The following is a 27,816-nucleotide window of genomic DNA, read 5'->3' as shown; positions in this document are numbered from 1 at the left end:
CTTTCATACACATGGCTGGCAAAACTAGTTTTATTGAGTAGTTGTTATCGAGGACATGCAGCTAGGTTTTCCTTTCTGGAAACGGGAGAGGGGGTTTTTTTTGCTGTAAGCAAATCCTTCGCATCCCTCCACAAGACGACGCTTAGCCTAGAGCTTTCCGGGGCAGCCTTTGTATTGCCACTAGACCACTGAAGGCAGCGAGAGTCTGGGTTTTTCCCTGACGTGGAAACACAGAGGTGGCTCCTGCGAGCTCGGGGTCTTTTTTTTTTTTTTTTTTTTTTTTTTTTTCCGACGGAAGGACGCCCGCCAGTCCCCAGTGCAGCCGGGGGTGAGGTTCCTTCTGTAGATTTACGCTCCCTTCATCTGGATTTGTTTACATAAAGCCCGCTTTCAGTGCACGACGTTGGGAGAAGACGAAGTTTTTGCACTCGGTAGGTTGGGCTGCAAACGGTTCATTAATCTAATTATGATCGTAATTACCGTAATTGATAACCATTTTGAACTAAACATACCAGACTCTGGAAACTAGACGTAGCCCCACGAGTGAGCGTTTCTGATAGCCCTGCATCAGAAAAGATGCTGGAAATATCTGAACTATTCAGGTAGAGCATCTGGAAAACAAAGAGGCAGTGTTCATAAACTGAGGGCTTTTTAAGTTATGCTTATGTTTTGCTTTAGTTCGCGCAGGCTGCCATAATATACCTTCCTCATTGCCGTGAACTAAAGTACCCCCCTTCACCTCCCCGGGGGAGAAAGGGGGCGGTAGGAAATAAGACGGACGCCGTGTCCTTAGCCCCCTCCTAAACTTTCCTAGCCTGGAGCAGAAAGCCATCTTTCCCCGGTGAGGGTTGGTTCAGCAGGTACAGTGCCCTCCCGAGCGTTCCTGGCTGTCTCTCGGCGAAGCCCCCTGCCCCGCGGCGCCCGCAGAGGGGCTGTCCCCGTCTCGGTGTGTGTGTGTCCCCAGCCCTCCCTGCGCAGCCCCCGGCGGCGGTGACGGGGAATCCTCCCCGAGAGGCTGGGATAAATACTCCGTCGTTAGTACAGCTGCAGGCGCCGGGATCACAAGCTGTGAAATTGCTTAAGTATTATTTTTTTTTAAACCTAGCCCCGTGCCCCCCGCGGCCCGCAGGCAGCCCCCCCGTACCCGGAGGCGGCGGGGGGGCCGGGGAAGCCGGTGCCGCCGCAACCAGCGCCCGGCGGAGCCAGCTGTGCCGGCAGGCAGCTAATGACCGCCGGGCTCGGAAGGACACCGTGGCAGCTGGCGGCTCCCTCCCCCACCTCCCTCTTTTTTTTCTTTTTTCTAATTCCTTTTATTTGTCGTCCCCCCCGCTTTTTCTCCCTGCCTTTTCATTTTTCCCGGTGCTGGTAGGTGGGCAGCTCCCGGCCCCCGTGTCGTGTCCCCCGCCCCCAGCCTTGTCCCGGGACCGGGTTTGCTCCGCCCGGGCCGGCGCTGCGAGCCCTGTGCCCGCGGGCACGGCGACACTGCCCCCCACCCGTGTGTGCTCCCCCTCCCCGGGGTGGCCGTGGGCGGCCGTCAGCGCCCCCCGCACCCCCTCGGAAATGACTTTTTGTGTTTCAGCTGCGGCAGCTCCCGTGAGGATGCCGGAGGAGCGGCTGCCCGGCCAAGCACCGACCGCGGGGATGCGTCCGGAGGAGGATTAATCGACGCCCCCCCCCCCGCCCCGTCCCTCTCCCCCCGGCCCCCAGTCCCCCCGTCCCGTCCCTTCCCGCCGCCCCCCCGCCCCGGCCACCATGAACACCAACGTGTGCGTGGAGAGCGGCCCCAACCCCGAGGCGCCGGGGCTGCCCAAGGACAGCCACCTGCCCGAGGGGGCCCTCAACAGCCTTGTGGATTACAACTCGGAGATGGAGAGGTACCGCTCCTTCGCCACCTTCTACAAGACCAACGGCGGCGCCTTCCCCCAGGCGGCCAAGATCGCCCGCATCACCACCCCCATCTTCCCCAGCGCGGCCGCCGCCGCCGCCGCCCGCATCGGCATGTCCCCCTGGAACTGCGACACCGCCACGGCCGCCGCCGCCACCGCCATGCTCTGGGGCAGCGGCGGCGGCGGCGGCGCGGCGGGCGGCGCGAGGAAACCCTCCTCCTCCTCCTCCTCCGCCGCCGCCGCCGCCGCCTCCGCGGCCGCCGCCGCCGCCTCCTCGCTGCACGCCGGCAGGGGCGGCATGCACCACCGGAGCGACTCGCAGCGGCTGGGCAAGCCCGGCTGCCCGCCGGCCGAGCAGCCCGCCCTGCCCATGGCCAACGGCAACTTCCTCTCCACCCTCGCCCCCGAGCACTGCCGGCCGCTGGCCGGCGAGTGCATGAACAAGCTCAAGTGCGGCGCCGCCGAAGCCGAGATCATGAACCTCCCCGACCGCGTCAGCACCTTCTCGGCCATCCCGGCGCTGGGCGGCCTCTCCCTGCCCCCCGGGGTCATCGTCATGACGGCCCTGCACTCCCCCGCCGCGGCCTCGGCCGCCGTCACAGACAGCGCCTTCCAGATCGCCAACCTGGCGGACTGCCCGCAGAGCCACGCCTCGGCCTCGCCCGCCTCCGCCCTGGGCGCCGCCGCCGGCGCGGGGGGCGGCGGAGGCGGCGGCGGCGGCGGCGGAGGCGGAGGGGGGGCCGGCGGCACCGGCGGCGGGGCCGGGGCCGGGGCGGGCAACCCCGCCAAGAAGAAGCGGAAACGCTGCGGGGTGTGCGTGCCCTGCAAGCGGCTCATCAACTGTGGAGTCTGCAGCAGTTGCAGGAACCGCAAAACGGGACACCAGATCTGCAAATTTAGGAAATGTGAAGAGCTTAAGAAAAAACCGGGCACTTCGTTAGAGGTCAGAGGAGATGATTTCTTTTTCCCCAGCCTCCCGCCGTCCCTCCTCAACCCCCTGCCCCCGCCCCTCCAGTGCTTCTTGTCTAGCTTCAAGATGCAGCATCCCTTCTCCGAGGCCTCCTTCAGGCTCTGAGGGAGCCCCCGCCGCGGGCGCGGCTCCCCGCGGCGCGGCCCCGCCGCCCGCCCCTCTCCGCCCCGCAGGGAAGAGAAACGCCGCCTCCCGCGGCGCCCCGCCGAGCCGGCCGCTGGCCCCCGGCCCCGGGCCGAGGAGGGACGGCCGGGGGGCGCCGGCCCCCGCCCCGCCAGCTCGTGGCCGTGACGGAACGATGCTAACCTGGTTTACCTGCCGTGCTGTTTCCATAAGACTGCTGGCTCTCTGGTTCCTTTTTATTTTTCTTATTTTTTTAAAAAATTTCTCTCTCTCCCCTTTTATTTTTTTTCTTTTTTTTTTTTTTAATTAATGGCAATCATGACGATTCGGGGCGGTTTGTAGAGCGGGGAGGTGGGAAAGGGAAAGTTTTAGCTGAACACCAGGTTCTCGCTGTCAGAAGTTCAGGGAAAGCAATGGCAAGTTCTTCTCCAGGTTGGCTGGTAGCAATGTGTCCCAGACAGACAACGGGCCAGGGAGCCCAGTAGTAGGTGAAACGCACCCAAGTGATCTCTTTGGCAATGCCCTTTATGAAATAACCTGCTCGTGGTGTATTAAACACAATGGAAGAATAGCACAGGTATGACTGAACTGATTTCTGACTGAACTGTATGTACGGTTATTTTTACAACATTTCCTCGGAACTGACAATGTATTGTGTTCCCCAAAGCTGTAACAACAGGTTTTCAGATTTGCTAGACATACGAGAGACAGGCAGATCCCATGTCGCAGACATTTCAGTTATTGTATTGGGTACGACAGACAATGGGAACCAAAATACACAACCGTGAGGAAAATGGCAATTGGATGGTATCGTTAGGGGAAGGAAACAAGTGAAAGACTAGTAATCATACTTAATTCCTTGTCATTATAAAAATTATAGTGTTGCTGCTTCGACACACATCTCAGATGCGTCTGAAGGTGTCGAGGATGATGGATTTAGTACAGAGGAGTAGTGTGTGGCGGGTGACACCAAGATTTGTAGTCACAGAAATCAGCAACTAAGTGAGAAATTGCAACTTCCCTCTCTCTCTCTGTGTGTGTGTGCCTGTGTGTGTTTGCATAGCGGTTTATTCCCTTGCTCATTGCTCACAGGAGCTCTCTCCAAGAAGAGATGGGATGAGGGATTCCAGGGAAGAAGCAACACTTAGAGCAAATTAATTTGTTCTGTGTTAAATAAATTGAGATAATAGTGTTGGTATTGACACTGTCATGGGACAAAAGCAACATTTGGGGGTTCACTGACATTTGGCTGATAGCATTAACTCTTTCCTAACCAGCCTCATCAAAACAACTAATTAACTCCTTCTTGTAAGAGTGAACTGTCCTTGCTGAAAGTTTAATTTGTAGCTCTGCATCCTTTTAGCTCTTTTTTTTGTGAATGGTGACCCAGCATCAGTAACACAAAAACCAGGATGGACTTCCCAGAGGATAGAAATTAGACTGGGTTTTCAGCTCTTGCTTTTCTCAATAATATGCCTTTGCTGGTTTTGCAGCAAGTTTGCAAAAAGTATAGTTAACCCCCTGGTCTGTTAATGCTGAGTATAGCCTAAAAGAGACTCCCTGAAACAGAGGCATAGAGAGTTCCCCCCATACTACCCAGCACTGAGAGTGCCTTTGTGTGCCAAGTTCCCTCATTAGGCTTGCAAACCAGGGTGCTGCTGGGATTTAATGTTTGTGATAAATGATAGGTTCTGATGGTTTATCGATCTGTGCAGAAAGTGAGCTATCTCTGGAAGAAACGAATTTGTACATTATCAGATCTTCCTATGGGTTTGTGTGCATCTCTGAGCACATTTCCAGAAGTTCCTTGCGCCTGACAAAGGTGTTTGGTAGTGTTAAAAACTTTTCAGGCGTGCTATGAGAATGCCTCCCGTTAAAATTGTTTAACCACTGTGACTAGTAAAACCCATGGTTTAATTAGCCACTTGTGCTCCCATAACCACCTGCCTTTGCTTCTTTTCTTCATTCTCTCTTTCCCCCACTTGCTCTCCTGTTTGTGCTCTGTCAGATACATAAACACAAAAGCTCCTCTGCTGCTGCACTGTGACTTGAAGGAAACAGGTTTAAGGCATCACTTCTCTGCAGGTCATGGCCCATCACAAAGTTTTGTCACAGGATGTGGCTAATTTCTTTACAGAGGTGTGGTCTGTCAGTAGGAGAGGAAGAATAACTTATTTACATGGTGTTTTCCTTATGTCTTCTTTCTTCTTTATAAAGAATTAAAATCAATAAAGTGACAGAAGGGCTGCCTACAGCACAGGTGCAGCAGTGGTGCTCTGGCTTTACAGCCACCAGCTGGAAGGGTGTCAGAGGGTGACAGGGCCTCCAGGAGGGCCCTGTGGCAGCGGTGTTGGTGTTGGGGGTAAGCAAGGGCAGCCTCCCTGCAGAGTGAGTGCCTGGAGCAACTCTTGGCCTGTGCTCCCGGGGAATCCACTGCTCTGCGTGGATGATCCCTTGGCACCTCAGCTGGCACACACCCATGGATATGTGTCAAGGATTGAGGGGCTCACATTCCCATACACACTTAGATGATTCATGAATTGTGCTCAACAGTGGCTGCAAAGTGCAGGGGTGATTTACAGCAGGGGTGGAACCATGTTTAAAAACAAATGAAAAATTAAAAAAATACCAATAAACCGTAAACTGGCTGACCCCACAGAAACCATTTCTCTCTTTTTCCTTTAATTCTCCTCTACTGGTGCAATGAAGGCACAGGATATAATTCTCAAAGATAGTATATGGAGTTGAAGACAGATTCACGTGAATGCTTTCCAGTTCCTGACCCTTGCATTTTTCATGGAATGCTTCTCGCCCCGCATTTTTTTAAAAACACTTGAATTTTTTTTCCCTACTTTTCTTGTACTGTTTTCACATTAAAAGTGTCCCAATGCTCTAGTATTTTTCATAGAATGTTATTATTACTAGGAAATTTTATGTACGGCAATAATAAATCTATAAAAATCAGATTGACGTCACGTTGCACGCTGCCTACTTGTGTATGTATATTCTGTGTTCATTCAGATTTACAATTGGTTTAAAGAGACATAATCTTTATTTACCCATAGAGACTACTTATTTCCCTCTGATTGGTGCACATGTCTGTAACTTCTGCTGCAGGTTGTGAAGATTAGGTGCCTGGTGGTAGTTCACATCCTTTTCTCTCTTTTAGGCGAACCCCATTCAGTGTGTGAATCTCAGTTGCCCCAGTGCTCATTTTCATTAGCGTGACAGCAAGTTCAGGCAGAGAGGCTGACTTGCGTTGGCAGGGGCTGAAGGGTCCTGCCAAATGTGAAATATCAGCTGTTTAGGCATGCTGTCATCGTAGCGGGCACCACTTGCTCCCTTTGTAACAGCCCAGCTAATTGATATGTGCGCTATTAAAGTGAGCGTTTGCATACCAACCTGATTGAGTCAATACCAGCCTCCCAATCCGAGGCACTTGGCTGAGCTGCGCTTCAAGCCAGTGGGATTTTGAGATGGCCTTCTCCAGGGATAGGTTGTGATGATTGATTTCAGCAGCAGCGGCGTCTGATCCTGAAAGTCTTAACACCATATGGCATTGCCACGGGGGAGAGAGGCTGCGCTGGCAACCTCCGAACTTGCACTTCGTGTTGCGGTAGCGCGTGCGAGCGCTGTTAAGGGAAGACTGCTGAGCTCTGTGGATAGGGGTCAATTAGTAGGGGCCTCAGAGGAAGCAATTTCCCCGCTGTCTATCTGGCTTTAAATTACATGCACAAGTTAAGTGACGGCATGATGGAATTGAGCAGTGGTGAGGGGGAGCTGTAAAGTCTGATAAGAAGCAGGCGGCTAACACAATCCAGCGGGCTAACTGGAAGGTGGAAAGAAAGACCACCTTGTAGCACGTTCATCACTAAACATCAGCAATGCTGCTGTATGACAGGCTGTCTCTCCTGCCTGCCTCTGTCTCGTAGCCCTCCATCTGGCCGAGGCTCCCTGTGTGCATGTGTTAAACGCTTTGCAAAAGGGCAAAAAAGCAGTCCTTGTTCCCGGGCGTTTACAGCTGGAGCAAGAACTGCCATCTGCCCCGGGCGCAATTTGCATTGGCGTTGGCTGCAAAGCCCTGATGAGCCCTGAGAGCTGTTTTTTCCCCTCTTTCCTCCTCGTTTGTGACCCTGCTGCTCTGCCAGCGTTCTCTTGTTCTTCTGTTCCCAGGCCTGAGCCGGCAGGGAGTGTGCCTGGTGCTGGAACTGGCTGCTAGCACCATAAGAGAGCCTTCACTGGGTGACTGTGATGGTCGTGCTTGGGGCTTCCAACATGGTGCATGATCCTGCTGTGACAGTGTGAGCAGGGAGGGGAAGAAGTGAGAGGCAGGGCTAGATCTGACCTTTGTTGGACATTTTGCCATGAGGTTTTGTCACTTTCATTCAGATCCTGCGTGTCTGGGATAAACATATGTTGTATGATGAGTTTTCCTTTTGACCTTGGAAGGTTCTTGGGGACTACACCAGGCCTCCTACTGCCACCTGCAGCAGAGACCCGAGCAGCTACATCTTTGCTCACCAGTGCCTGATCTCTGCTGCTCAGAAATCTCTTTGCAGGGAGCTGAGCTTCTGCGTTTGGTTCACGTCTTGCAGGGAAGGAATGTGCTGCAATTGGTGGAAGTCATGGGGTGGAGGAATATGTTTAGAGCCCAGAGGAGGCAAACTTTTGGTCTCCTTGCATTTCTGGCAGATGACTGAGTGCAAGTGATTTCCTCTCAAATGTGGTTGGATGGTGCCTGGTTTTCTGTTTCATGTGTTGTTGTTTCCCTTTCCTCCTGTGATACTTGCAAAGCACAGAAAGTGCCCAAACCCCATGACATTACTGTTCAGTTTAGAGTATAAACGGCTGCTTGATATGATACACTGTGCATACTGTTGTTAAGAGGGGGCAAAAATGAAGTTACTCCTGCCTAAGAAGATCTCTTAGTGGTGGGACTTGGTACTGAGCTGAACAGAATTTCAAGAAATTCTGCAAAATTGTAGGCTGGCCAGGGACTTAACAGCTTCTCTCATACAAACACTGCTTTCTACTTGCATTGAAAATTGCTTGCTTTAAATCATTGAACTATGATTGTTTGCTAGTGAAATTGTCTGTATGGTAAGAGAGGTTAACTGGTTGCAGTGGTTCTGAATTTTGATTGCACTCAGTAGTTCTGTGCATGGTTTTCTAAGTACTGGTTTAGGTTATGCACTTGGAACATCAAGATTCTGTGCCAGACTCTGGATTTCAGTGTTGTGACTGTTTAATCTATTTTTTTAAGCTGACATAATGAAATCTCTATGTTCTGTTTAGGCTGGGCAAGCTACATGTGTCATGAGAAAGATGATGAATGAGGGTGGTTTGGGATTTTTTTGAGCAGTAATTAGCATAATAAGTGTCTTTTTTTTTTCTTTTCTTTTTTTCCCCCCAATTTTCTGGGTCACTTTGAACTAGATATTTCAGTTAGAGGTACATAAAAAACCATCATGACTTGGAGTCCTATGCCAGCTACAGGATGTTTGGAAAATCTTTTCCAATTCTGTGTTTGTACAAATTGTTGTAGACTATACACATCATGCCTGATTCATTTAAGGAGACTTTGTTTAAGTTGGTAGATATGTGAATGTCATGCTTCATACCACTGATTGGGGGTGGGCAACAGTAAGGAACAGTCTCAATTTTTGTCTGCTTATTCATGTATGCTCATATTATCGGATCTTGGGGTCACTGTCCATGCAATTCTCTTTGCTAAGTGCACACCTAACACCTTTACTGGAGTCAGGGGAGTCCTTGCTCACTTGGAGAATGGGTTAGGATGTCAGCAAGAAATCTCTTGGTAGTGGGGAAAGAAAAGAAACATAAACCTTTTTTTTTTTTGGTCAGAAAACAACATCCTGGTGCTGCTTTTTGGGTTTTAAAAAAAAAGTGCCCTAGAGAGTTTAAAAAAAGGTTTATATTAATTTCTGTATGCTGTGTCATGCATTTATGTATGGCAATGACTAAGAACAGGTCTTTCCCAAATATCCTAAAAATTTGTATTGTTAAAAAGAAAACTAGTAGTCTTCCAACTCTTAACATGCATATATTTTAAGGGTTAGGCTTGGTGAAATAATTCTAAGCAGGCAAACCTAGAATGTGCACCTTAAAAACTCATCAAATACAGCACAATCCTTTTGATCAGTGGTGGCAATGGGAAATGGCTGCTGCTTGCATAGGGAAAGGCTGTAAGATAAGCTTTTTGTATGTACCCGGGTGAGTTGGGAGCAGTAAGTAACTCATGTCACTGTAGCCTTGGTGGCCAATAATTCCTAAGCCACCCACTATGTGCTTAAAAACTGGCAGCAGACACCATGTCTCCTGAGGAGTGGCACCACCAGGGAAAGCATTTCTCTGCTTCTGTAGTGTCTGTGGTTTTGATAGCTCATCTGCTTGGATGACTGTGCTGAAGCACAATGTCTTGAAGCATGCAGCTTCCTTTGACACCTTTTCTGCTATTTGAGAGCCCTGACTGCATGTCTGCCTTCTCTCTTCTTTTGGGTACTTTAATTGTTTTCCACAGTCATATCTTGTTCAGTCACATGCAAACACCTGTCCTGAAATTGAAGTACTCTGTGGTGTAATCTAAAGTCATCCCCCATTTCAGCATCCTGTGCTCTCTGTTGTGTGTTGAGTTATGTTGCACTGTACTTTAGATGCGACAGCCATTTAATAATGTTGAAGCCTTAGCTCTGCAGGGGCTAAAAAGATCCCAGCAGGCTTGTTAACTTCTACTCTCAGACATTATGGGAAATATTTTCTCCTCCCTGGAACTCTTCGGCATCCTCTTAATTAACACTATAAAAATCCATAGCCAGGTGTGCGTGAAGCCTGTTTAATTCTTTTGCAGTTTTCCAGAATTTCTCTGTTCCTTCCTCTTTAACCAGACAGTGGTGCCAAGTGAGATACGAGAACATAAAAGGAATAAAGGCAGTCTGGGTCATGCTGGATACTGTGTTCTTGTCAGGCAGCATACTCATCAAGTGCCTTTCCCATACTCACCATAGGATCTTATTTTTTCCCTGCTCTACTCAGTATTTTTCTTTATCTCAATCTCTGAAGTGTTGGGCATTTTAGAACTTTGCACCTGTCCTTTCTCAGGACAGTATTCTTTTCTGCCTCAGACTGCTGTGGTCGTGGTGTCTGTTGTACTTCTACGCAGGATCCCCACTAGCTGGTATCAGACTTCATTTGACTAGAAGTTATCTTTCTATATATTTGATTAAAAAGCTATCTCTGACAGCGATATGAGAGATTATTCACTGGTTTAGGAGGTGGAGAAGCAGTATTAAAATTTGAGGTGGAGAGAAGAACTTAATAAATACTGGAAAATGGGGTAAATCCAAGGGAGTTCAGGATGGATACCACTTAAGATGAGGGCAGAGGAGGAGGTAAGAAGAGCTGCAGAGTGTTCAAACAGAGGAGAATTCCAGAGCGGCTGAGGGTTGGTTATAATGTCAAGCTCAGTGAGGGGGTGCCTGCTCCTCCTCAGGGGTGACTCAGTTACCATGGGGCAGACTGAGCGCTGAAGGGTGCAGTGTAGGGCTGAAGATGCAGTGACATTTCCCTTGCTGAGAAGAGCACAAGGTGTGTTTGCTGCTGTGAGTAATAAATTAGTATTCAGGTGAGGCAATTGAAGAGCTCACCACTAACCATCTTCCCAAAACTTCTGCAGGGGGAAGCCAAGATTTCACAGAGCTGAAGGGAACCTTGATGAGGGTAAGCAGGGCTTTTCCCATGTCCTTGTGGATATCATAACCCAGTTTTTAAAATTAATTTTAAAAAATTGACTGGAATTTGTGGAGAAAATTTTGATATCAGGGTGAACTTTTGGTATGGGTGGAGACTTGTCTTCCAAACAACTTGTTAAAGGGTAAGAAAATGAGAAAGGCATACATACAGAAAAGCCAACAGATGTGAAAGAGAGGGGAAGCTTGCAAAGGAGAGGCTGAAAATGATGATTTCTTGCACAAGGAATTCTTGGTCTTCAAGGTTTCTTTGGTAGTGTGTACTGTGCTTCCTAGGAAGGCTGGAGCATAGCAGTCTGGCACAATGTAAACACAAAGAAATTGCCCCATTTTCATGAAAAAAATACCTCAAAGCAACTGCAGTTCAGTGACATCTGTCCTGCACATCCTAACTGTGATGGGAGATTGGAGATTGCGTGCAGCAGCCTTGGCAGTTACAGGCTTGGAAGAGAGCTGAAGAGCTCTCAGAGCCTGTGTAGAAGCTACAAGGAGGGCAGAGCAAGAGTAATTAAAGATGCTGGAAACAGAAAAGGAGAGGCAAGGAATATATAGAGAATTCTTAAATATGTGATCTCCAAAGTGAGTAGTACTAGTAAAAAAAAGGCTTTTAATTTAAAGCAAACAAAACAGGAAGAAGATCCATTTGGAAGGGTTGTGTGACCCACGTGGCAGGGGGTGAGGGAGGACTCGTTACACCATCTCAGTCATGATGTAAAACCCATCCCCTCTACATCACCAGCTCATCTGAGCTCTGGGAGGTGATGAAATGGTTGGCTGGTTGCTTGGAGGCTGATGTAGAGTAAATTGGAGGTCAAAGTCCAGTAGAGGTCAGAGTGTCATGAACATAATTACTGAGATGTGTCTTAATTGTCATCCTTGCAAATTTCAGAAGACACACTCAGGAAAGAATGGGATTCAAGACCATTCACAATGTATTAATGTTTCCCTCACCAGTCAGGAATTGTGGTGACCTGTTGTATGAAAGTGTTGCTGCTCCTCTTCCTACATCAGTCAGAAAATATACATGGTGCTCATTTGGTGCTTGGCTACAAGAGAGCCAAACTGGCACCTGTGATGGGTCTTAGGCATTGGCTGGTTATACTCCCTCAGCTCAGATATCAAGTGCTGCATTTGAGTGATGTATTGCTGTATTTCTCCTTCCTTCTTTTTTTTTTTTTTTTTTTTTTTTTTTTGCAAGCTTTGCAGAAAAAGAAACAAGCAAGCAGAGACCAAGAATTTAATGGATATATTTTTCACTGGCTCTTTTATCAACAGCACATGAAAAATCCCAAAGGACAGAAGCAGTTAGCTAACCAATGAGGCATCATAGCTGATTTTAGGTTCCATGCAGGAGAAAAAGATACTGAAGCCCCAGCAGCTCAAAGGGAAAGAGATTTAAATTTAGGTTTGGTATTAAGAAACGTGCCTCTCCTCTGCTTGGAGGCCAGTCTGTAAGAGATTACTGTACCCCAGGGCAGCAGTTTGGAGGATGATAGAGATGTCAGCCTGTGAGTGCAAAGACTTGTACCACTGGATGATGAACCAGCAGGGATTTCTCATTAATGGAATGAATGTTAACAAGAATAATTCTGTTTTGTGAGCTGGTGTGTGTGGGAAGGATAAATGATAGGGGCTGATGGATGGTCTTCACAGAGATTTGATTAGGGAGAAGGTGAATGGCAGTGTGTGTGTGAGAGAGGGGGAGGTGTGTGCACGTGGTACATCCATTGCAGTAGGCAGGCACACTTCTGGTTGATAATGTCTGCCAGAGAAGTCAGCAGAAGTAACTAGACAGGTCCTAGGCAAAAGCAGAAGCTGAGCACTGGTGTGGGTATTTCATTTTTTAGCGTCTTGTGCATTGTAGAGTCTTGGGTTTTATGTTGCATGGTGCTAACAAACTTGTATCCAAGACTTTCTCTCTAAAACTTTTGTCAGTAATAGCTTTCTGCTAATAAAGCATTTGGCTATTGATACTAATTCCCACAGTCAGTATGAGAGCACTGAATGGCACCTTTTCTGACCTGCTTAGCATCATCTTTGGCTCTGAAGTAACATTCCTTAAAGCTTATATGAGCCCTTCCTGAAAAAGCAGGAGAGAGGCCAGACCTACTGGATGAGAGGCCAGGCAGGCAGTACCAACAGAAACAATCCCTCATCCTGCCTGAAGCCTTCATATGCTGCTGGAATAATAATATGAAATAATATTAGCAAATAATAAATGAAAAAAGTCAAAATAATCCCATAAGCTGAGTAGGCGCTCCAGCAGACTTAGCAGCTCCAGCCTCAGGTACAGGGCTAGCTGAAAAAGTGAAGGAACTGCAGGAACTTCTCGAGAGAGATGTAGAAATAGGGAAGGAAACGTGACTCCCTTTGACAGTGAGATGTGGGAGACCCCTCACCCAAAAAGCCAAACCTGTGATACATTCCCCGCTGCCTTTGGCAGGGAGCCGTGAGGAGCCCCGGCCGAGGCCGGAGGGTGGCCAGCTGGAGCCAGCGGCAGGGTGGCAGGGGTAGGGAACAAGGGACAGGTGGCAGGAGGCAGTAAAGGCCGGCTGGCCGCCGCTGCCAGCCCCGCCTGCGGCATGCCAGGCTCGGGAAAGCCGGCGGCCAAGCCGCGCTCCCCTCGGGAGCGAGCGAGACGGCAGAGGTGGAGACTTGGCCCCGTCCCCGGCTCGCTGGCCAAAAGGGCTGCGCTGGCACAAGGGAGGGAGGGAGTGTGCTGGAAGGCGTCCACAGGCAGCTACTCCCAGCCTGGGAGGGCATGGGCAGGGGAGGTGTGTTCCTTCCCGGGGCTGGCTGTGCCTGCATCCCTGTGCCGGTACCCTCTGTGCGCCGCTGCTCTGCTCTAGGGACTCGGGCTGGCCTCTGGGGTGCCGAGGCCGATGGTGGAGCGTGGGAGCTGCTCCCCGTAGAGCTGAAGGGGATGCTCACCGGCACAGAGAGGGGCTCTGTCACTAACATTTCCTGGGACTGAGTTTTGGTTTTCTTTCTTTGACAGCATTAGTCTGTATTCCTTACGATTTCTGATCTGTAGTTGCCGTCTGTTTTCCCCAATGGCATTACTCATTTTTTCAGATCAGGACCCCATTCCCCCAAATTTGATCTCATCTATATAGTGAAAAAAAAGTTAATATATAAAATAAACTGTGGTGTGCAGTGAATGTAAATGAGGGATAGCTTTGCTCCTTTTTTCTCCCGTGGAGAAACACATTACTTCTCTGACTAATCCTATTGATTTGGCTGGGGAGCTGTGGCCTGCTGCTGATGTCAGGTCCAAGAGGCAGGATCTGGCTGTACAGTGGCAGGTCTCCGTGGCCATTGGCACAAATGCTTTATTCCTCAGCTGACTCCACTGAAATCTCCTGAGGTTACCTCTGAGCTATTTGAGAAGAGCTGGGTTTTCAAACCATGACCCTGACTTAGGAGTACATTTTAAAAATTTCTACTTGCAATGTCCTGTAGCAAAGGTTTACTTTTCACTCAGTGGAGCTGGCGGCAGAGAAAGTCAAATGAGTTTTCCTAATCTGGTATGTTCTAAATCTGGTTTGTCTCAAATACAGCCTGAGAGATATGCAGTGCAAGTGGAAAAATAACTACCAGCACACAGATGCATGTCCTCTCGGAGCAAATAAAGCTGACTTTTAAAATAAATGTTAAATCTCATCCTTGGTATGAAGGGAGACAGGCCTGTAGCTCAGGTATGGCGAGAGATATTTTAAGGTGGGCTGTGGAAGAAAGCTCACCACCAAACTTCTGACCCAGCGTACATGTCCCTTTTTATCTGCTAAGTCCAATAATAAGCTTGTTATTAGAGGACATCTGTTACTGCCTGATAACTCGTACAGCGAGCAGGAGCACAGCGTTGGTGGGCAGCCAGGGATTTTGGCAGCTGTGGGAAGCGGCAGCTTCGTGGAGTGTTTCACACCTCATCCAGAGCTGGGGCAGCACATCCCTCCCATGGGCCTGTGGCTGGGTGGGAGGATGCCAGGAGTTTGAGACAAGGGCTATTCCTGCTGTCCCTGTGCCAGCTGGTGTGCATGTGTGCCAAAGCCTCATCTACTCCTCCTCCTGCAGCCACAGCTGGCCCCCTGGGTGCTGGGTCAGCGTGGTGGGTCTCCTGGCATACCTCCAGGACAGGCAGCAGAGCAGCTGGGGGAAACGTGCCACACGCTGGGTTCTGCTTTTTCCTTCTGCATTTCCAGGGGATGCAGTTCACACACTACTTTCTTGCCCCTAAGCCTCCTTGCCTGAAGAAAAACATTCAAGGAGACTGTGTGAGCTGAATCTGAGCATCATGAGGTTTTCCCCAAAGTCATTGCTGTAGGTAATGTATATTTATGAGCGGAACAAAGTGGGCTGCAGATACTTTGAAAGGCTGCTTTCCTCTCAGGGTGCCTTAGCATTTAGGCAAGTAAGGAGTGGAGATGCTGTCCAGACTGCATTTGGCAGTGGCAGAAGAGGCTGGTGCAGGACACACGGCATCTTCCACCTGCCTTCCTGTGTGTCAGGAGATGCTGATGCTCTGTGGTTCAGGAGATGGTTCTCTTTTCAGTACCTAGAGAGAGCCTACAAGAAAACTGGAGAGGGACTTTCTACAGTGGCACGCAGTGGTAGGAAAAGGAGAAATCTTTAGACTGAAAGCAAGTAGGTTTAGATTACGTATTAGGAAGAAATGCTGAGGGTGGTGAGGGACTTGAACACGCTGTCCAGGGAAGCTGTGGATGCCTCATCCCTGGCAGTGTTCAAAGCTGAGCTGGATGGGGATCTGAGCAACCTGGTGCACTGAGTAGTGTCTCTGCCCATGGCAGGTGAGTTGGAGGTGATCTATACAGGCCTTCCATCCAAATCATTCTGTGCTCTTACAGTGCTCTGGCGGTCAGGAGACCGCATCCCTCTGCTGGGCTTTAGCCCATCACAGTGTGAGACAGCTCCATGCCAGCAATGAGGCTGTGCCTGTACCACTGTGTGCCCTGAGCCCAGCTATTGTGTGGGGATGATTCTTTCCAGAGAGGGAAACTGGGGATGGAAATTGAGTTTTGAATTTGCACCAGAGTCTGCCCTGTTTATGTATGAGCCATGCTGATGTCATTTCCAGGATGACTGTTGGACACCTGAATTTTAGTTTGTGGCACTAGAAATACAAGGTGTGACATGAAGTAAAGACCAGTTTGCTTTCCTGCTGGCAGTGATGTGGACTCTGTGAGACTGATGAGGTTCATTCACACAGTGTAAGGAAAGCATACAGGCACTGGTTTATGGCCAGTGATGGTCAGTATTTGCAGGGCTGTGCTGCTGATTGATTCAAATTACATTTCATGCAGGGGCCAGGACTTTCCAGCTGAATTGTTTTGGCCACCATAGAGCACCAGATTTCTCTACATCTGACCATATATCTCTTTCTCAGTATATATAGATATACTGAGATATACATAGACACACACACACACATATACATGTATATATGTGTCTATAACTTAGCGGGCCAAACTGCTCCTCTTGTGCAAGACATTTCAAGGAGGAGTTGTTCTCCAACTTGAGAAGCTCATGTTGGGTTATCTGCAGATCTTGGTAAGCTCAGTTTTCCCTGTGTTGTTAGCACCAGTCCTGCTGCTTTGGGAAATGCACCAGTTTCATGCCATTTGCCATGTGAATTTCAGATTCACTGACGTGCTGTTTATTTCTGTGGTTGTATAGGTCTCTGTAAAGACCACCAGGTAGCCAAGATTGTGTTGGACATAGTTCAGATCCTATAGACTTCCCAAAGAGCCTCTGTTGAGCTGGATTGTTTCCAGGGCTCCTCAAGAGGAATGAGGAGTGCCACATCTGGCTCATAATTTGCTGTAGCCAACATATGAGTTTACTTCAATGAGAGCAGGATTTTTGCTCATGGATCAAACATCAAAGGATTCTTACATAATGCAATATCTTTTAACATTGGTAAAGTATTAGGTCATAATCATGTAGTGCTCTGATATATTTTAGTATTCTATTTTATTTCTGAATGCAGTTCACCTCAAATGATTCCCTAGCCTTGTAGAAAATAGTAATACAGTTGACTTACAGCGAGTCTTGGTTGGATAGCTCTGAATTTTTCCTGCACCCTAGCAGCAGCAGCATCCCAAGCAGGTGCAGCCAATTTTCCTGATTCCTTGTATCTGTATCACATCTTTCAGGTGGGTGTGAGACTCAGAGAGCTGAGGAGAGAGGATTCTCTGGCAGGTGGGGTAGGCTTGAGCTCACCAAGAGCTGGGCTGGGCAAGCAGGTGGGCCTTGGATGAGCAAATCCCTCTGTCCCAGCATCCCATGCCTCCTTCAGTCAGTCACCCCAGAGGGCAGTGGGAGGTATCATTCTTTACTGAGTGCTGTTGCTGTGAAAATGCAAGTGTTGAAACAGACTTTGGTGAGGAATTTGCAGCTCCTGTCAGCATGCTCTTTTTATGTGTTGTGTACAGCAAGGGTCTGCTTTTACACAGCCCTATGGGGCATCCAGGACAGATACAGAGGTATCATTTTTCTGCTTAATTGAGGAGATTTTCTGTTGGTTTCCATTGCCTGTTTTTACCTCCTTCTCCAAAAATGTGGCATGTGTGGTTCCCTATATGATACTCATTTTTCTAGGCAATAATTAGATTTTCAGATTTCAAATATTCGAGCTACTTCTTCTGCAGTGAAAGCTGGCACATAGAGAGCAGAACAGAAAGTTTGAAAGTGTGGAAGACACTTCATCCCAGGTTTATGTAGGGATAAATCCCCTCCAGCACCATGCTTTATGGCATTACCCTCTTGGAGAAGCCAGGGCTGCAGGTTTCTGAGCATCCTCCTGAGAGCAAGGCTGCCGTTTGTCAGCATTTGCACTGGCACGAGCAGTGAAGGCTTTTACAGCAAAACCGTGCTGATCAGCTCTGGCTCTGCTCCTCACCACCCCTCCTAGGCTTCCAGGGGGATCTGTCTTTCCTGTCACTCAGGATAACGATTCCCCACCGGCAGCACAGAGATCCAGAAATGCGCTGTAATCTCGCCGAGAGCTTGATTCCCCAGCTGGGAGTGCTGGTTTTATACAGCCAAGCAGTAGATGGTCATTGCACTTAAACTTGTGCTGCTGTGCTGAACCTCTAAATGGGCTGAAGGGTCTCTCTTTGTCTGCAAATAACCTTGATTCTTGGAGTGGTGAAATCTATGGATTTCATTGCATGTACTGGTTAAGATTTAACTTGATCTAGCTGTTCAGTTTTAAAAGATTTCTTTTTTTTTTGTTTAAGGGTGGATTAGTAATTCATTCCCAAATTGGTAGTTAGTGCAATGGATATTTAATTGTAAATGTATATCATTAATTAGAACTTGGTACACAGATACAAAAATTCCTTATCTTGCAGTTTTTCAAAAGCACACATATTAAACCACAGCCTTGCCCTTCAAAAATACTGTTCTGTGTATTTAAAGGTCTGAATGACCTTTTAATCAGACATTACACCTTTACTTCCAGCTGATATGACAACGTCTGACAGTAACTCAACCTGATGTGGCAAGAAAATAAATAAACGCCGTCTCAGTCACTATGTCTTTAAATCTCTCTGTCTAGCTGTGGTTTTGTGTTCAGGCAGATGGACCCACAGCAGAATATTACATTTAGTTTTCAAGTGAAGACAATGTATTGAGTTTAATATGCTTGCATGTTTGACTGTTCTTTTGAGGTCAATTTAGTCATACGATTGTTTCCTGCCATTCCAAACTCCAGCCTCTTCTGCAGCCAAGCTCTTTATAAATTATAAATCTGTAAACCTCGCTCTCAGCAGCCATCTTACAGCCCACACAGACCGCTGTGGATGGTCTGGAAATTGCATTTGCTCTCCTCACGTACCTGGGTGCGAGGGCTGCCGTGCTCTGTCACTACTTGTGCTCGTGCTCTCCTCACGTAAACGGAGAGCAGGGACTGGTAAAGATGGATATGAGCAATTCCTACTTTTGCACCACCAACACAAAGAGAACTCGCACTAGTCAGGGTGCTTGTATTCAACACACCAGCTCATTGTCCTTGGAAGTTAATTTTCAGATGATTTATTGAAGTGTAACATTTGTGGAGGGGGAGTGGATATTGAATTGACAACAGGTCAGAGTTCTGATAATACAGCAGAATTATTTTGATCTCTGGTATTTCCAAGTGCTGAAGCAATAAACATAACAATAACAGCTCCCCTTTCATATGGCTTTTACAAAAAGAGAAGCTGTGTACTGCTTGAGCCTGTTTATCACAAACTGGGCTAATTATTCAAAAAATACATGCCATACTAATGAGCAGTTCCCTGGAATTCAGCAACTAATATTGTGACACCAAGTACAATGCACCTGTGCAGTGCAGGATCCATGGTCTGTTGGATTTTTATGGAAAAACTAGGAAAACATTAAAAAGGTTTTCCCTGAAAAGAAAAAAACCAACAAAAAAGAATTCTTTCAAAAAGAGACATGTACTTAAATGTGGCACCAGCAACATCCATGAGAACTTCTTTGTTACAAATATTAATTTGCAAATTTCAGGAGTTTTGCTTTTAGTAGATTTTTTTTTCAGATATAACACTACTGTTTTGTGGGTAGTTCTTAATAAAACAAGTACTTGTAAGCTGGGACAGACTGATAGGGTGTCATGTTAGGGCTCACTCTCCCCTCCCTGGACAGTGCAGTCATTAATTCTGGAGGGTCTGGAGATGCATGGTTCAAGGCTGCTTTAGACTGAAGGAAATTGAGGACGAGAAGTTCCTCACAGAAATGACACAGCCTTCTCAGGCTCAGTCCCTTCAGCCTCTCATGTAGGTTGTACTTTCAGGCTGTGAAGGGAATTTGCTGCTACTCAATGTGTATGGAGGCACCTGGGTGCAAGTGGGTATCATTTTCAGGGTGCAGCAGGTGGGGGAAGGAGGGGGGCAGTAGCTCTGTTTACACAGGACTGTTTCTGTGTAAGCCAAGGTCCTGCACGTGTGTGAAAGAAAGGACAGGAGCATTCCTGGGCAGCACCCCTAAGTCAGCACAGTGATTCCCTCCTGGAATGAGGTCGTGGATGTGTTTTCAGTTCTTTCTACATTGCAACCTAAATGTGGAACAAGGTGAGGTTTGAAAATGCCAACCTCTCCTCCTGAGGTGTCTGAAGACACAGCACACTTTCTGAGAGACAGAGCAGGGCCTTTGCTCCTCCCCTGTCTGAGCATGGTCTTGCCAAAGTGTCTGTTTAACCCACAAACCCTCCGAGCCACGACTGCATGCCCAGCATGCCAGGTCAGGGCAGGAGCCATTGTACAACCGTGTGGTTATTCTGAAAGCACTGTCTGTTTTCCAGATATTTTTTCTAGCAATGTTTGCATTTTCATGACTACCTTGTTAAGAAACTAAGGAGAAGTCAGCGTGTTAGGTGTGTTACATGCTGAGTACAATGTATTGTGTGTGATCCTGAAATAGTGTGTTTGGAGAAGGATGTTTCTATTAATTGCCAAGCAATGGGACGCATCGTGTTGTTCCTAGATAACTGAAAGTATGCCTAAAATGTAAAGGAAAAGAACAACTAGAACTCGAATATGCCAATGCCACAAAAGAAAGCTTAACTTGTTTTCTTGCTTTTTTTTTAGAGAACACCTGTTCCCAGCGCTGAAGCATTCCGATGGTTCTTTTAAGCAGTAGTGTATCTTATTTTCGAGGCAGTCCGAAGTGAATGGCAAGCTAAAGTCTTGTTTTAAGAAACTGCTTAGTCCACCATTGAAGAATATACTCAGACACTATTTTCATTTATGTATAGGGGTTTCCTCAAAAGCAAAAGACAAAAACCTGTGAGCCTGGGGAATTGGCCAGCTTCTTCACATTCAGTACACCGATTCTTTCTTTGATGTAACTTAGCTATACTAGTGAAGTTGTTGTCTATTTTTAAAGTGGCTGTAAAAAAAAAAACAAGTTTGGGTAAACCCCTGCTATAAAGTCATGTATCTTTGAAAAGTAACATATCTATACTTCATTTTCAAATATATGTGTTTCAGTACTGTAAACTGTACAGATAGCCGCTTGTATTTTGTGTGTTTAGACACAAGGAGACAATCATGTCTGAGCATCAATGGAGATAAACGGTTTGTACACAACAGTGTGGTTCTGCAAATTAAATCCGGAGCAATAAATTCTAGCTTTAACTATTATTTTGCTAGTTGTTTAGCAGCAGCAGCAACAGCAGCACTGTTTTACCATGCATCCTTCCATAGAGACTTGATGCCAAGTTTTCCAAGATAAAAAGATTGTGATGCATCTAGCAATTACCTTCTGTTGTGGTGTTGTGAGAGGAGAAGACGTAACACTTAAAATTAATCTTTCAAGCACTATATTAGAATAGTGGTTTGTGCACTTGCATTGCTTCCAAAGGAGCTTTACAGAGGGGTATCTCTCCAAAAATGCTGTTTGGTGTCTGACTCATTTTTCACTGTGCCCAGCATAGGCAAATGTGCAAAAACTAGTCATTTAAATAAAGGTTGTTCTAGTATACAAACCAGAGTATGAGACCTTAGGAAAAATGATGACTCAGTTTAATTACCCTTCACCTACAAGATCTTATGTAACATATTCAGTCAATGGAGTAAATATTTTATGAAATGGAATGCCATATTTTTGGTTCAGGTGGAGCTCTTCACAGTTAAGTGAGTTTTGACAGTTGGACTGGTTTAGGTCTCACTTGCACTTGTGCTCATTTGAGAGCCTGGATATTTTTGCAGTATAAAAAATATTTTTTTGAATGCTTTTAAAAAAGACCACTTCTCTCCACACGTTTCTTGGTCCACTGATCTCAGCTTTGCTGAATGACTGGTCCCTTAAGCCCTAACAAAAATGCTTTGCTGTTCTTCCTGTTCTAGCTCTATGGAAGAAATGTCTACTCCATGGAAAGGCAGCACACAGAGGGATATAGCTGACATGCCATAAAAAAATACAGAGGATTCTTTACTTAGGGATATTATTATCAGTTGATCATCACTTTTTATCGCTTGGCTTTGTCATACCACTCACGAGTGAAAAGGCCATGCCACCAAAGTAAGTGAATGCTGTTGTGCCATGTATTTGATAGATTTATAATTTTATACAAGGTGCTGGGCATGGAAATAACAGGTTAATGTTGCACAGCACATGTAAATCTCCTACTGTTTCAGCACTTTCTTCCAGTTTCTGTTAAGTACTTCAGCCTTTGGCCCCCGGTCACACTTACTTGGTAAAGCACAAGGGATGGGTTGGGAATGCTCCAGTGTGGGACCTGTGCAGGTGGGGAAGATGCCAGCTTTGGCAAGTGAGGGCTGGCAGGTGCTGGGAACAGCCCAGAAAGAGAAGACCAAGGGATGGAGGCAGAGAAACCTCCTGAAGTTACATGTGTGTGTCAGCAGGACCAGGCAGAGCATGGGTGAGCCAGGGTAACTGGAGGGCACAGTTGGGCTGGGCATCCTCAGCTTAGGGTCAGTGCATGTGTCTGTGTCCTTGCGTCGTGTGATGTCACATACATGCTTTCAGAGGTGGAATGTCACACTTAAAATGCTTCTATCATGGTGCCCCTCTTACAGTTTGTGAGATCCTCAGTTGAATAGTCATCCAATTCAGTGAGCTTTGTGTCTGTTTGTAGGGCAGCTGTGTGTGGACTTTTTTTTGTGTTGGAGACTTTTAGTTAGGGGCCTCTGTTACTGATCACTAGACCAATATGAGCTCTGCAAGGTCTTCTCTACCAAAGTGCTGATTGACTTACAAACTGAAGCCTTATTTGCACATCTGGCTGGTAAGCTTGCCTTGCTCTTTGGAAAACTCTCACTGCTCTTACAGAAACAGAGGCAAAGTTAAGTTCAGGCTACATTAGGTGTACAAAGATACTCATAGCAATGTACTTACTGTCTAATACCCTAATGTTGCATGTCTTGTTGTGGTTCCTTTTTTCGTTTTGTTGTTTTGTTTTAAAGAACTGATGGATCTGTATATTGTAATTGTGGTGTTTTACATGTCAATCCAAAATTGTTAAACACACAAACAAGCATACCTGTTAATTATTGAAAATTAATGAGAGGTGATTTTTCTTTGATTTACCCTTACGGTTTTCATTTCAGTTGTTGTTCCTTTGCACCATCAGGTTTTTAGATTCTGCTGAAACAGTATTTAATATGATGTAGTGTGCATAGAGCATTTTAATTAGTGATGTTTGAAGAAGGAAATCCATTTTCTGGCCTGTCTCTCCCCACTGCCCTCCCCACCCCTCCCGATTTATATACATATTTGTCAATCTGATTATTGTCAAGTTCTAGTTACCAAATTCGTGCTTTTCACAAGGTCCAATACCGTTTTCCAATGTGAAAATTTGTACTCTTCTCCGTTCTTCATTCTCACAGTGAAAGAAAAAATGGGTGTGGGCAATAAAAAAAAGCAGAACTCTTTCTGTCTTCTAGGTGTGAGTGCTAAGCCTAGTGGAAGCATTTTTGGCATACCCCAGATAAACTTATGAAAAATAGTAAGCTTGAAAGGGAGGCACACGTACCCATTCTGTCAATTAATAACAGACCCTCCCTATGAGGGAAAATACTCCCTTTTGTACAGACCCCCTGGTATGTAAGCCCTACAATTAATGTTGAAGAATGTAAAGTCTTTAAACGGGCTATATCTGTAATCAAATAATGAAGAAAGAAAGTAGTTAAATGAACATACCATTCAGGGTCGAATGCATTCAGCAAAAAGCAGTAGTGGGTCTTTGATCATGGTTAGATGCATAGTGATATCAAACAGTGGGTTCTCATGTAACAGCTAAATGTTTCAGATTTTGTTTTTATTAAATTTGGCAGTTTCACGCTGAGCTCTACTGTATTCTTAGTGAATAAAAGACAGCTCCTATGTTAGAAAGTACTCCATTTTCACAATTGCAGGGAACTAGGAGGGTATTTTCAGAAACATGGGCCACAGAAATGTACTCCTTTCACAGTGTTCTCCTATTTCTGAACTGTGCAGTTATCTATTAAATTTTCTAATAGATATTTGTGTAAGGTGTATGTATGCTTGTGCAATTATGGAAAAAAACAGTTTTGGAAAACAGTGTATTTATGAAAAAATAATCACTTATGGGGCATGTACAAAACTGTATAAAAACATTCAATTTGCCCAGTAAAGTTGTTTTTGTGATATTTCTGTGTTGTTGAATAAAGGACTTTAGTATTCAAAATATCTCTCTTTTTCCATAAACAGGTCCTGTTTGTGGGATCTTAAACAAAGAAAACCTCTTTTACAAAAGAACCCTCAAAATGAGCGAGAAGGTCCAAATGCTGACCTGAGTCTTGCCTGTGGGAATGAATGCTTATGAAGTGATGGTACAATAGCCACAGAGCTTATTCCTTCTCAATTGGCAATTGATGGAAACCCCATAAGTTGTATAACTGAAGGTAACATCATACTCTGGATTTTTTAAAGTAGCAGAAAAAAATACTGCCTTTTCTTCGACTAGGAATGTTACTTTGAGATTTTGAGGCTATGAAAGGTTAGTGAAGTAAGAGCAAACTGATTACAGAAAGCCTTAAACCCATTAATGCAGACCTGTGTTGTATCAAATGAGTGGACTAGTGAGGGTGGTGTGATAAATTAGCAGTTAGCTTTGTATGGAGAAGCATGCAAAGGTGAAATCTCATTTCTAGCTCTTGCAACAAACAGTAGTCCTGAGGATAGATCATCCCGTTGCTGTTGGAGTACTTGGAATTACAAATATGTTTTGTGAGAGAATGACAACATTATCTTCCTTTCTGTTTTACTGCTTCTCAGTTCAAAGTTCAGCTCTCTACCTGTCTCAAAACCTATACATTGCTAAGGAAATGTTTTCCTCTTGACATTTTGTTTCCCCATACTACTTGCTGGCATTGAAGCAACTTGAGATAGGTGGGAAGGCTTGTGACAGGCACATAATCTGATTGTGGTGAAATTTGGAACGTCATTTTTCTGCGAATATTCCTTTAATCAACAGAAAGTCTGCTCTTAGGTGCCAAAGCAGAATTTTGAACGAGTTTGAAAAATGAGGTAGGTCCTTTAGTCTGTGAGATGCTTTCAATGCCAGCTGATTTTCCAGGGGGAGCCTTGGTGTATCCTTTTGTTTTTTTCAAGAAAGCAACAAAAGAAAAAGGACCAGAAGTGGATTTTCCACTGATCCTGTCTGCTCTCATCGAAATCCATAAGGATATATGTTCTTGGGAGACATAGACCGCTCATTAGACAAGAGTGAATCTTGAGGTCTGTTTGAAGAGGAGGAAAAGGGCTGCCAGGTTGCTCAGGCATACTCAGTGATCTCTCTGGATTAAATATAGAATTCACAGGGAGGAAATACACTCATTTCATGAGACGGTCGATTTGGAAGCAGGAAGAGGTCTCTGAGTTCCTATTCTTTTAATGCTTTCTCTTTCAACATTTTTTCCCCTCAAGTATTGTTTTATACTGGTCTGAATGAAAAACGTCCCTCAGCTCTGAAGAAATTCTCGCCCAGACATGAACCTTGCGGTTTAAAACTACCTCTAGTTTTTTTTATAGCTTTTATTTTTTAATTTAAAAAAAAACCCAAAACAACAAAACCAAGCAACTAAAAGTAAAAACCCAGTCAAGAAGCAGGTAATTCTTCAAATCCAAAACTGACAAACTTATTACTGAGCCTATTAAAGAACGGAAAATACCCTTTTGTTTGGAAACTCAATTCTTCTAGGCTGTGTTGGGCTCAATTTGGTTTTGCCACTAGCCATGTCAATGCTCTCTTATATATTTCCAAGGAACAAGTCTGAAATTATGAACAGTCTAGTGATACAGGGCAGTGTGCCTTCTGGGAGGCTCCAGTCCTCCCCATGTTCCCATGGGCTTTACCAGATAGCTTGTGGAATTGGAGGATATTATATAGGTGGCTTGGTTATAAGTTTGATCTTGCTTCACTGTAAGGATCTACTCAGTTACCAGTGTGCACTGAGCATGGATAAATGGCCCCAAAATCTATAAAGGAAAGAAATTATTCTTCTTCTCTGTAATAACTACAGAACATACAATGATCTTTGAAACCGCTGTATCTATCTGAGGAAAGAAAGATGAAGTGCTGCAGGATCTGCTCCCCCTGTAGGTTTGTCTTGGTTTGCCAGCTGGTTTTTAGGGTGGATACACTCAGCTGGGTTGCTGGGTGCTTCAGCAGAGCTGTTTTGCCCAAGGCAGGCAGAATAAAGGAAACTCAGATGGCAAAATGTTATTCTTGCAAGAAAAGGATCTAGATTGCCTAAAGAAGCTGTGATGTTCTGGAAGTTTTTGACTGCTCTTCTAAGTTCTCAGATGATATTAAAGGATTGTCACGTTATTAGTAGTGTAATAATCAGGAAGAACTTGTCATGCTACCCCCCATTCCTGAAAAACAAGTTTTAGAAGCCAGCCTTAATGGGTTAATTTCCCAACCAACTCTGAAGGTGCTTCTTAGTGTAATATGACTTCCCTGTAACAGAAGATGCTGTGACAGTGGGTTGATTGGCCTTATAGGGCCTTGACTTGCAGAGTCAAGGATCTTGGATAGAAAATAATTCAGAATTCTGGTAGAAGGTTCTGCAGGTTTCATGATGTCAGCCAGAGCCTGGATTTATTATTCAGTGCAGTTCTCCCCAGCTTGGTTTATGATGTGTATAAGCATCCTACATTTGAGAAGAAACCACCTTTCTTCCCTTGCTCCTTTAAGTCTGCTCTCTTTACGGAGTTAATAAGACTAACCCTCTGCACTTCTTCAGGAAAGCCCAAAGCATTAGAAGAAATACATCTCTTTTTGGCTAGACATTTTCCTTTGGGAAACAGAAGAGTTAGTCTAGGTCAGAAACTCCTGGTGTTTACTCAAGTCTCCTAACAGGGGTTTCTCTCCATTGGATGTAGCTTGTGAGCAGAGTCCAGGCATCAGCTTGGTCACAATCCTACATCAGCACTAAAGTGGACAGGAGCCATGGGGGATGTTCCCACTGCCCTCTCCCTGGTACGTGTGACACACACAAGTTTCTGCCAGGTGTCCAACACCCTCCCCATGCAGGGGGACAGGCTTGCTATGCCCAGCAGAGAAGTGAACTTCCCCAGAACTGAGCAGCCTGTAGCATGCTGGAGGTTTTTAAGAAGAGAGAAGGTTTTTAAGTGTCCAGGCAGGGACTAGAACATCTCAACCCACTTGTCTCACAGTAGCTTTTGATTTATAGTGAGTGTTGGTGGCCACCAGGCTGTAGGAGAAGGACCTGGGCTATTCAGTATTCCTAGTCTCTTACATGCCTACATTTTAATGGTCATACCCCGAGACTGACAGTGAATTTGAGCAGCTGATATGTTGACTGAGATTAATGCAAAATTATTACAACTGATTTTCAACCTTTTTTTGGAGAATTAGTGAGTAAATAACCTGATCTAACAAAATCTGTCACCCACATTAGGAACTGTGAACTAATTATTGCTTTCTGATACTCTGCTCTTACTTGTTTTGCCTTTTAATCCTGATTGTTTGCATTCCTAGGACTGATTTGCCTTTCTGATGCAATGCCATGTGATCTGCTGATTAATTTTTGTGAGCAATCATAAACTCCAACCTATGGCTGACTCCATATATTTTTATGCTACGCTCCATAAACATTCATTCATTTATTATGATTACTGTGTGGAAACAGACTTTTACAGGCTAATAAACTTGGATTTGAACTGGATGAAGCGTTTCCTGGTGTCACTTCTTTCCTCTTTTTTAAGAAAAAAACCCAAAACCACACAAAACAAAAAAGAAGAAATAAAGGTGCAAACCTTGACTTGATTTAACCAGGTCTCTGTAACTATCTCCACAAATGCTGTCAGTACTAGACTTGGAAATACCAACAGCAAAACCTTATTCTCAAGCTGATTTCATTAACAGTGAGAAACACTCCTTAAAAATAAAACAAACTTCCAGGGCTTAGGGCTGGGAAAGAGGGGGAAGGGAAATCAGGGTTTTTTTTTCTTTAATTGGTTACTCTGGTGTCTTCTCTCCTGTAGACCTGCTTTCTTAAACACGCTGACATGCACAGGGCAGCCTCCAGCTGAG

At 45.8% G+C, this 27,816-nt stretch overlaps 1 protein-coding gene and 1 long non-coding RNA gene across 6 annotated transcripts in view; one reads left to right on the top strand and one right to left on the bottom strand.

Annotated features, from left to right (window-relative positions):
- CXXC4 (CXXC finger protein 4) overlaps positions 1 to 27,448 on the top strand; it is a 28,791-nt gene extending 1,343 nt beyond the window's left edge. The window contains exons 1-3 of one of the 5 annotated variants that reach the window (XR_010360986.1): positions 306 to 431; positions 1,580 to 24,157; positions 27,262 to 27,448. Coding sequence is in view for 4 of the 5 variants with exons in the window: in XM_064417129.1 (XP_064273199.1) it covers positions 1,753 to 2,961 (1,209 nt within the window). In the remaining variant the exon portion in view is untranslated. Of the gene's footprint in view, positions 1 to 305; positions 1,083 to 1,579 lie in introns of those variants that run through there. The other 4 variants (XM_064417130.1, XM_064417127.1, XM_064417128.1 and 1 more) reach the window with 4 other exon arrangements.
- LOC135298939 (uncharacterized) lies at positions 342 to 2,464 on the bottom strand. The gene is made up of 3 exons (XR_010360990.1): positions 2,388 to 2,464; positions 513 to 611; positions 342 to 441 (listed from the first exon to the last, which is right to left on the bottom strand). It is a non-coding gene; the product is annotated as an uncharacterized LOC135298939 (long non-coding RNA).
- Positions 27,449 to 27,816: the final 368 nt, after the last annotated feature.

This window comes from Passer domesticus, chromosome 4, assembly GCF_036417665.1.
Source record: "Passer domesticus isolate bPasDom1 chromosome 4, bPasDom1.hap1, whole genome shotgun sequence".
In the NCBI taxonomy this organism is placed as follows: Eukaryota; Metazoa; Chordata; class Aves; order Passeriformes; family Passeridae; genus Passer; species Passer domesticus.
The sequence above is the reverse complement of the archived record's forward strand: the minus strand, read 5'-3'. Positions and strand labels throughout refer to the sequence as shown.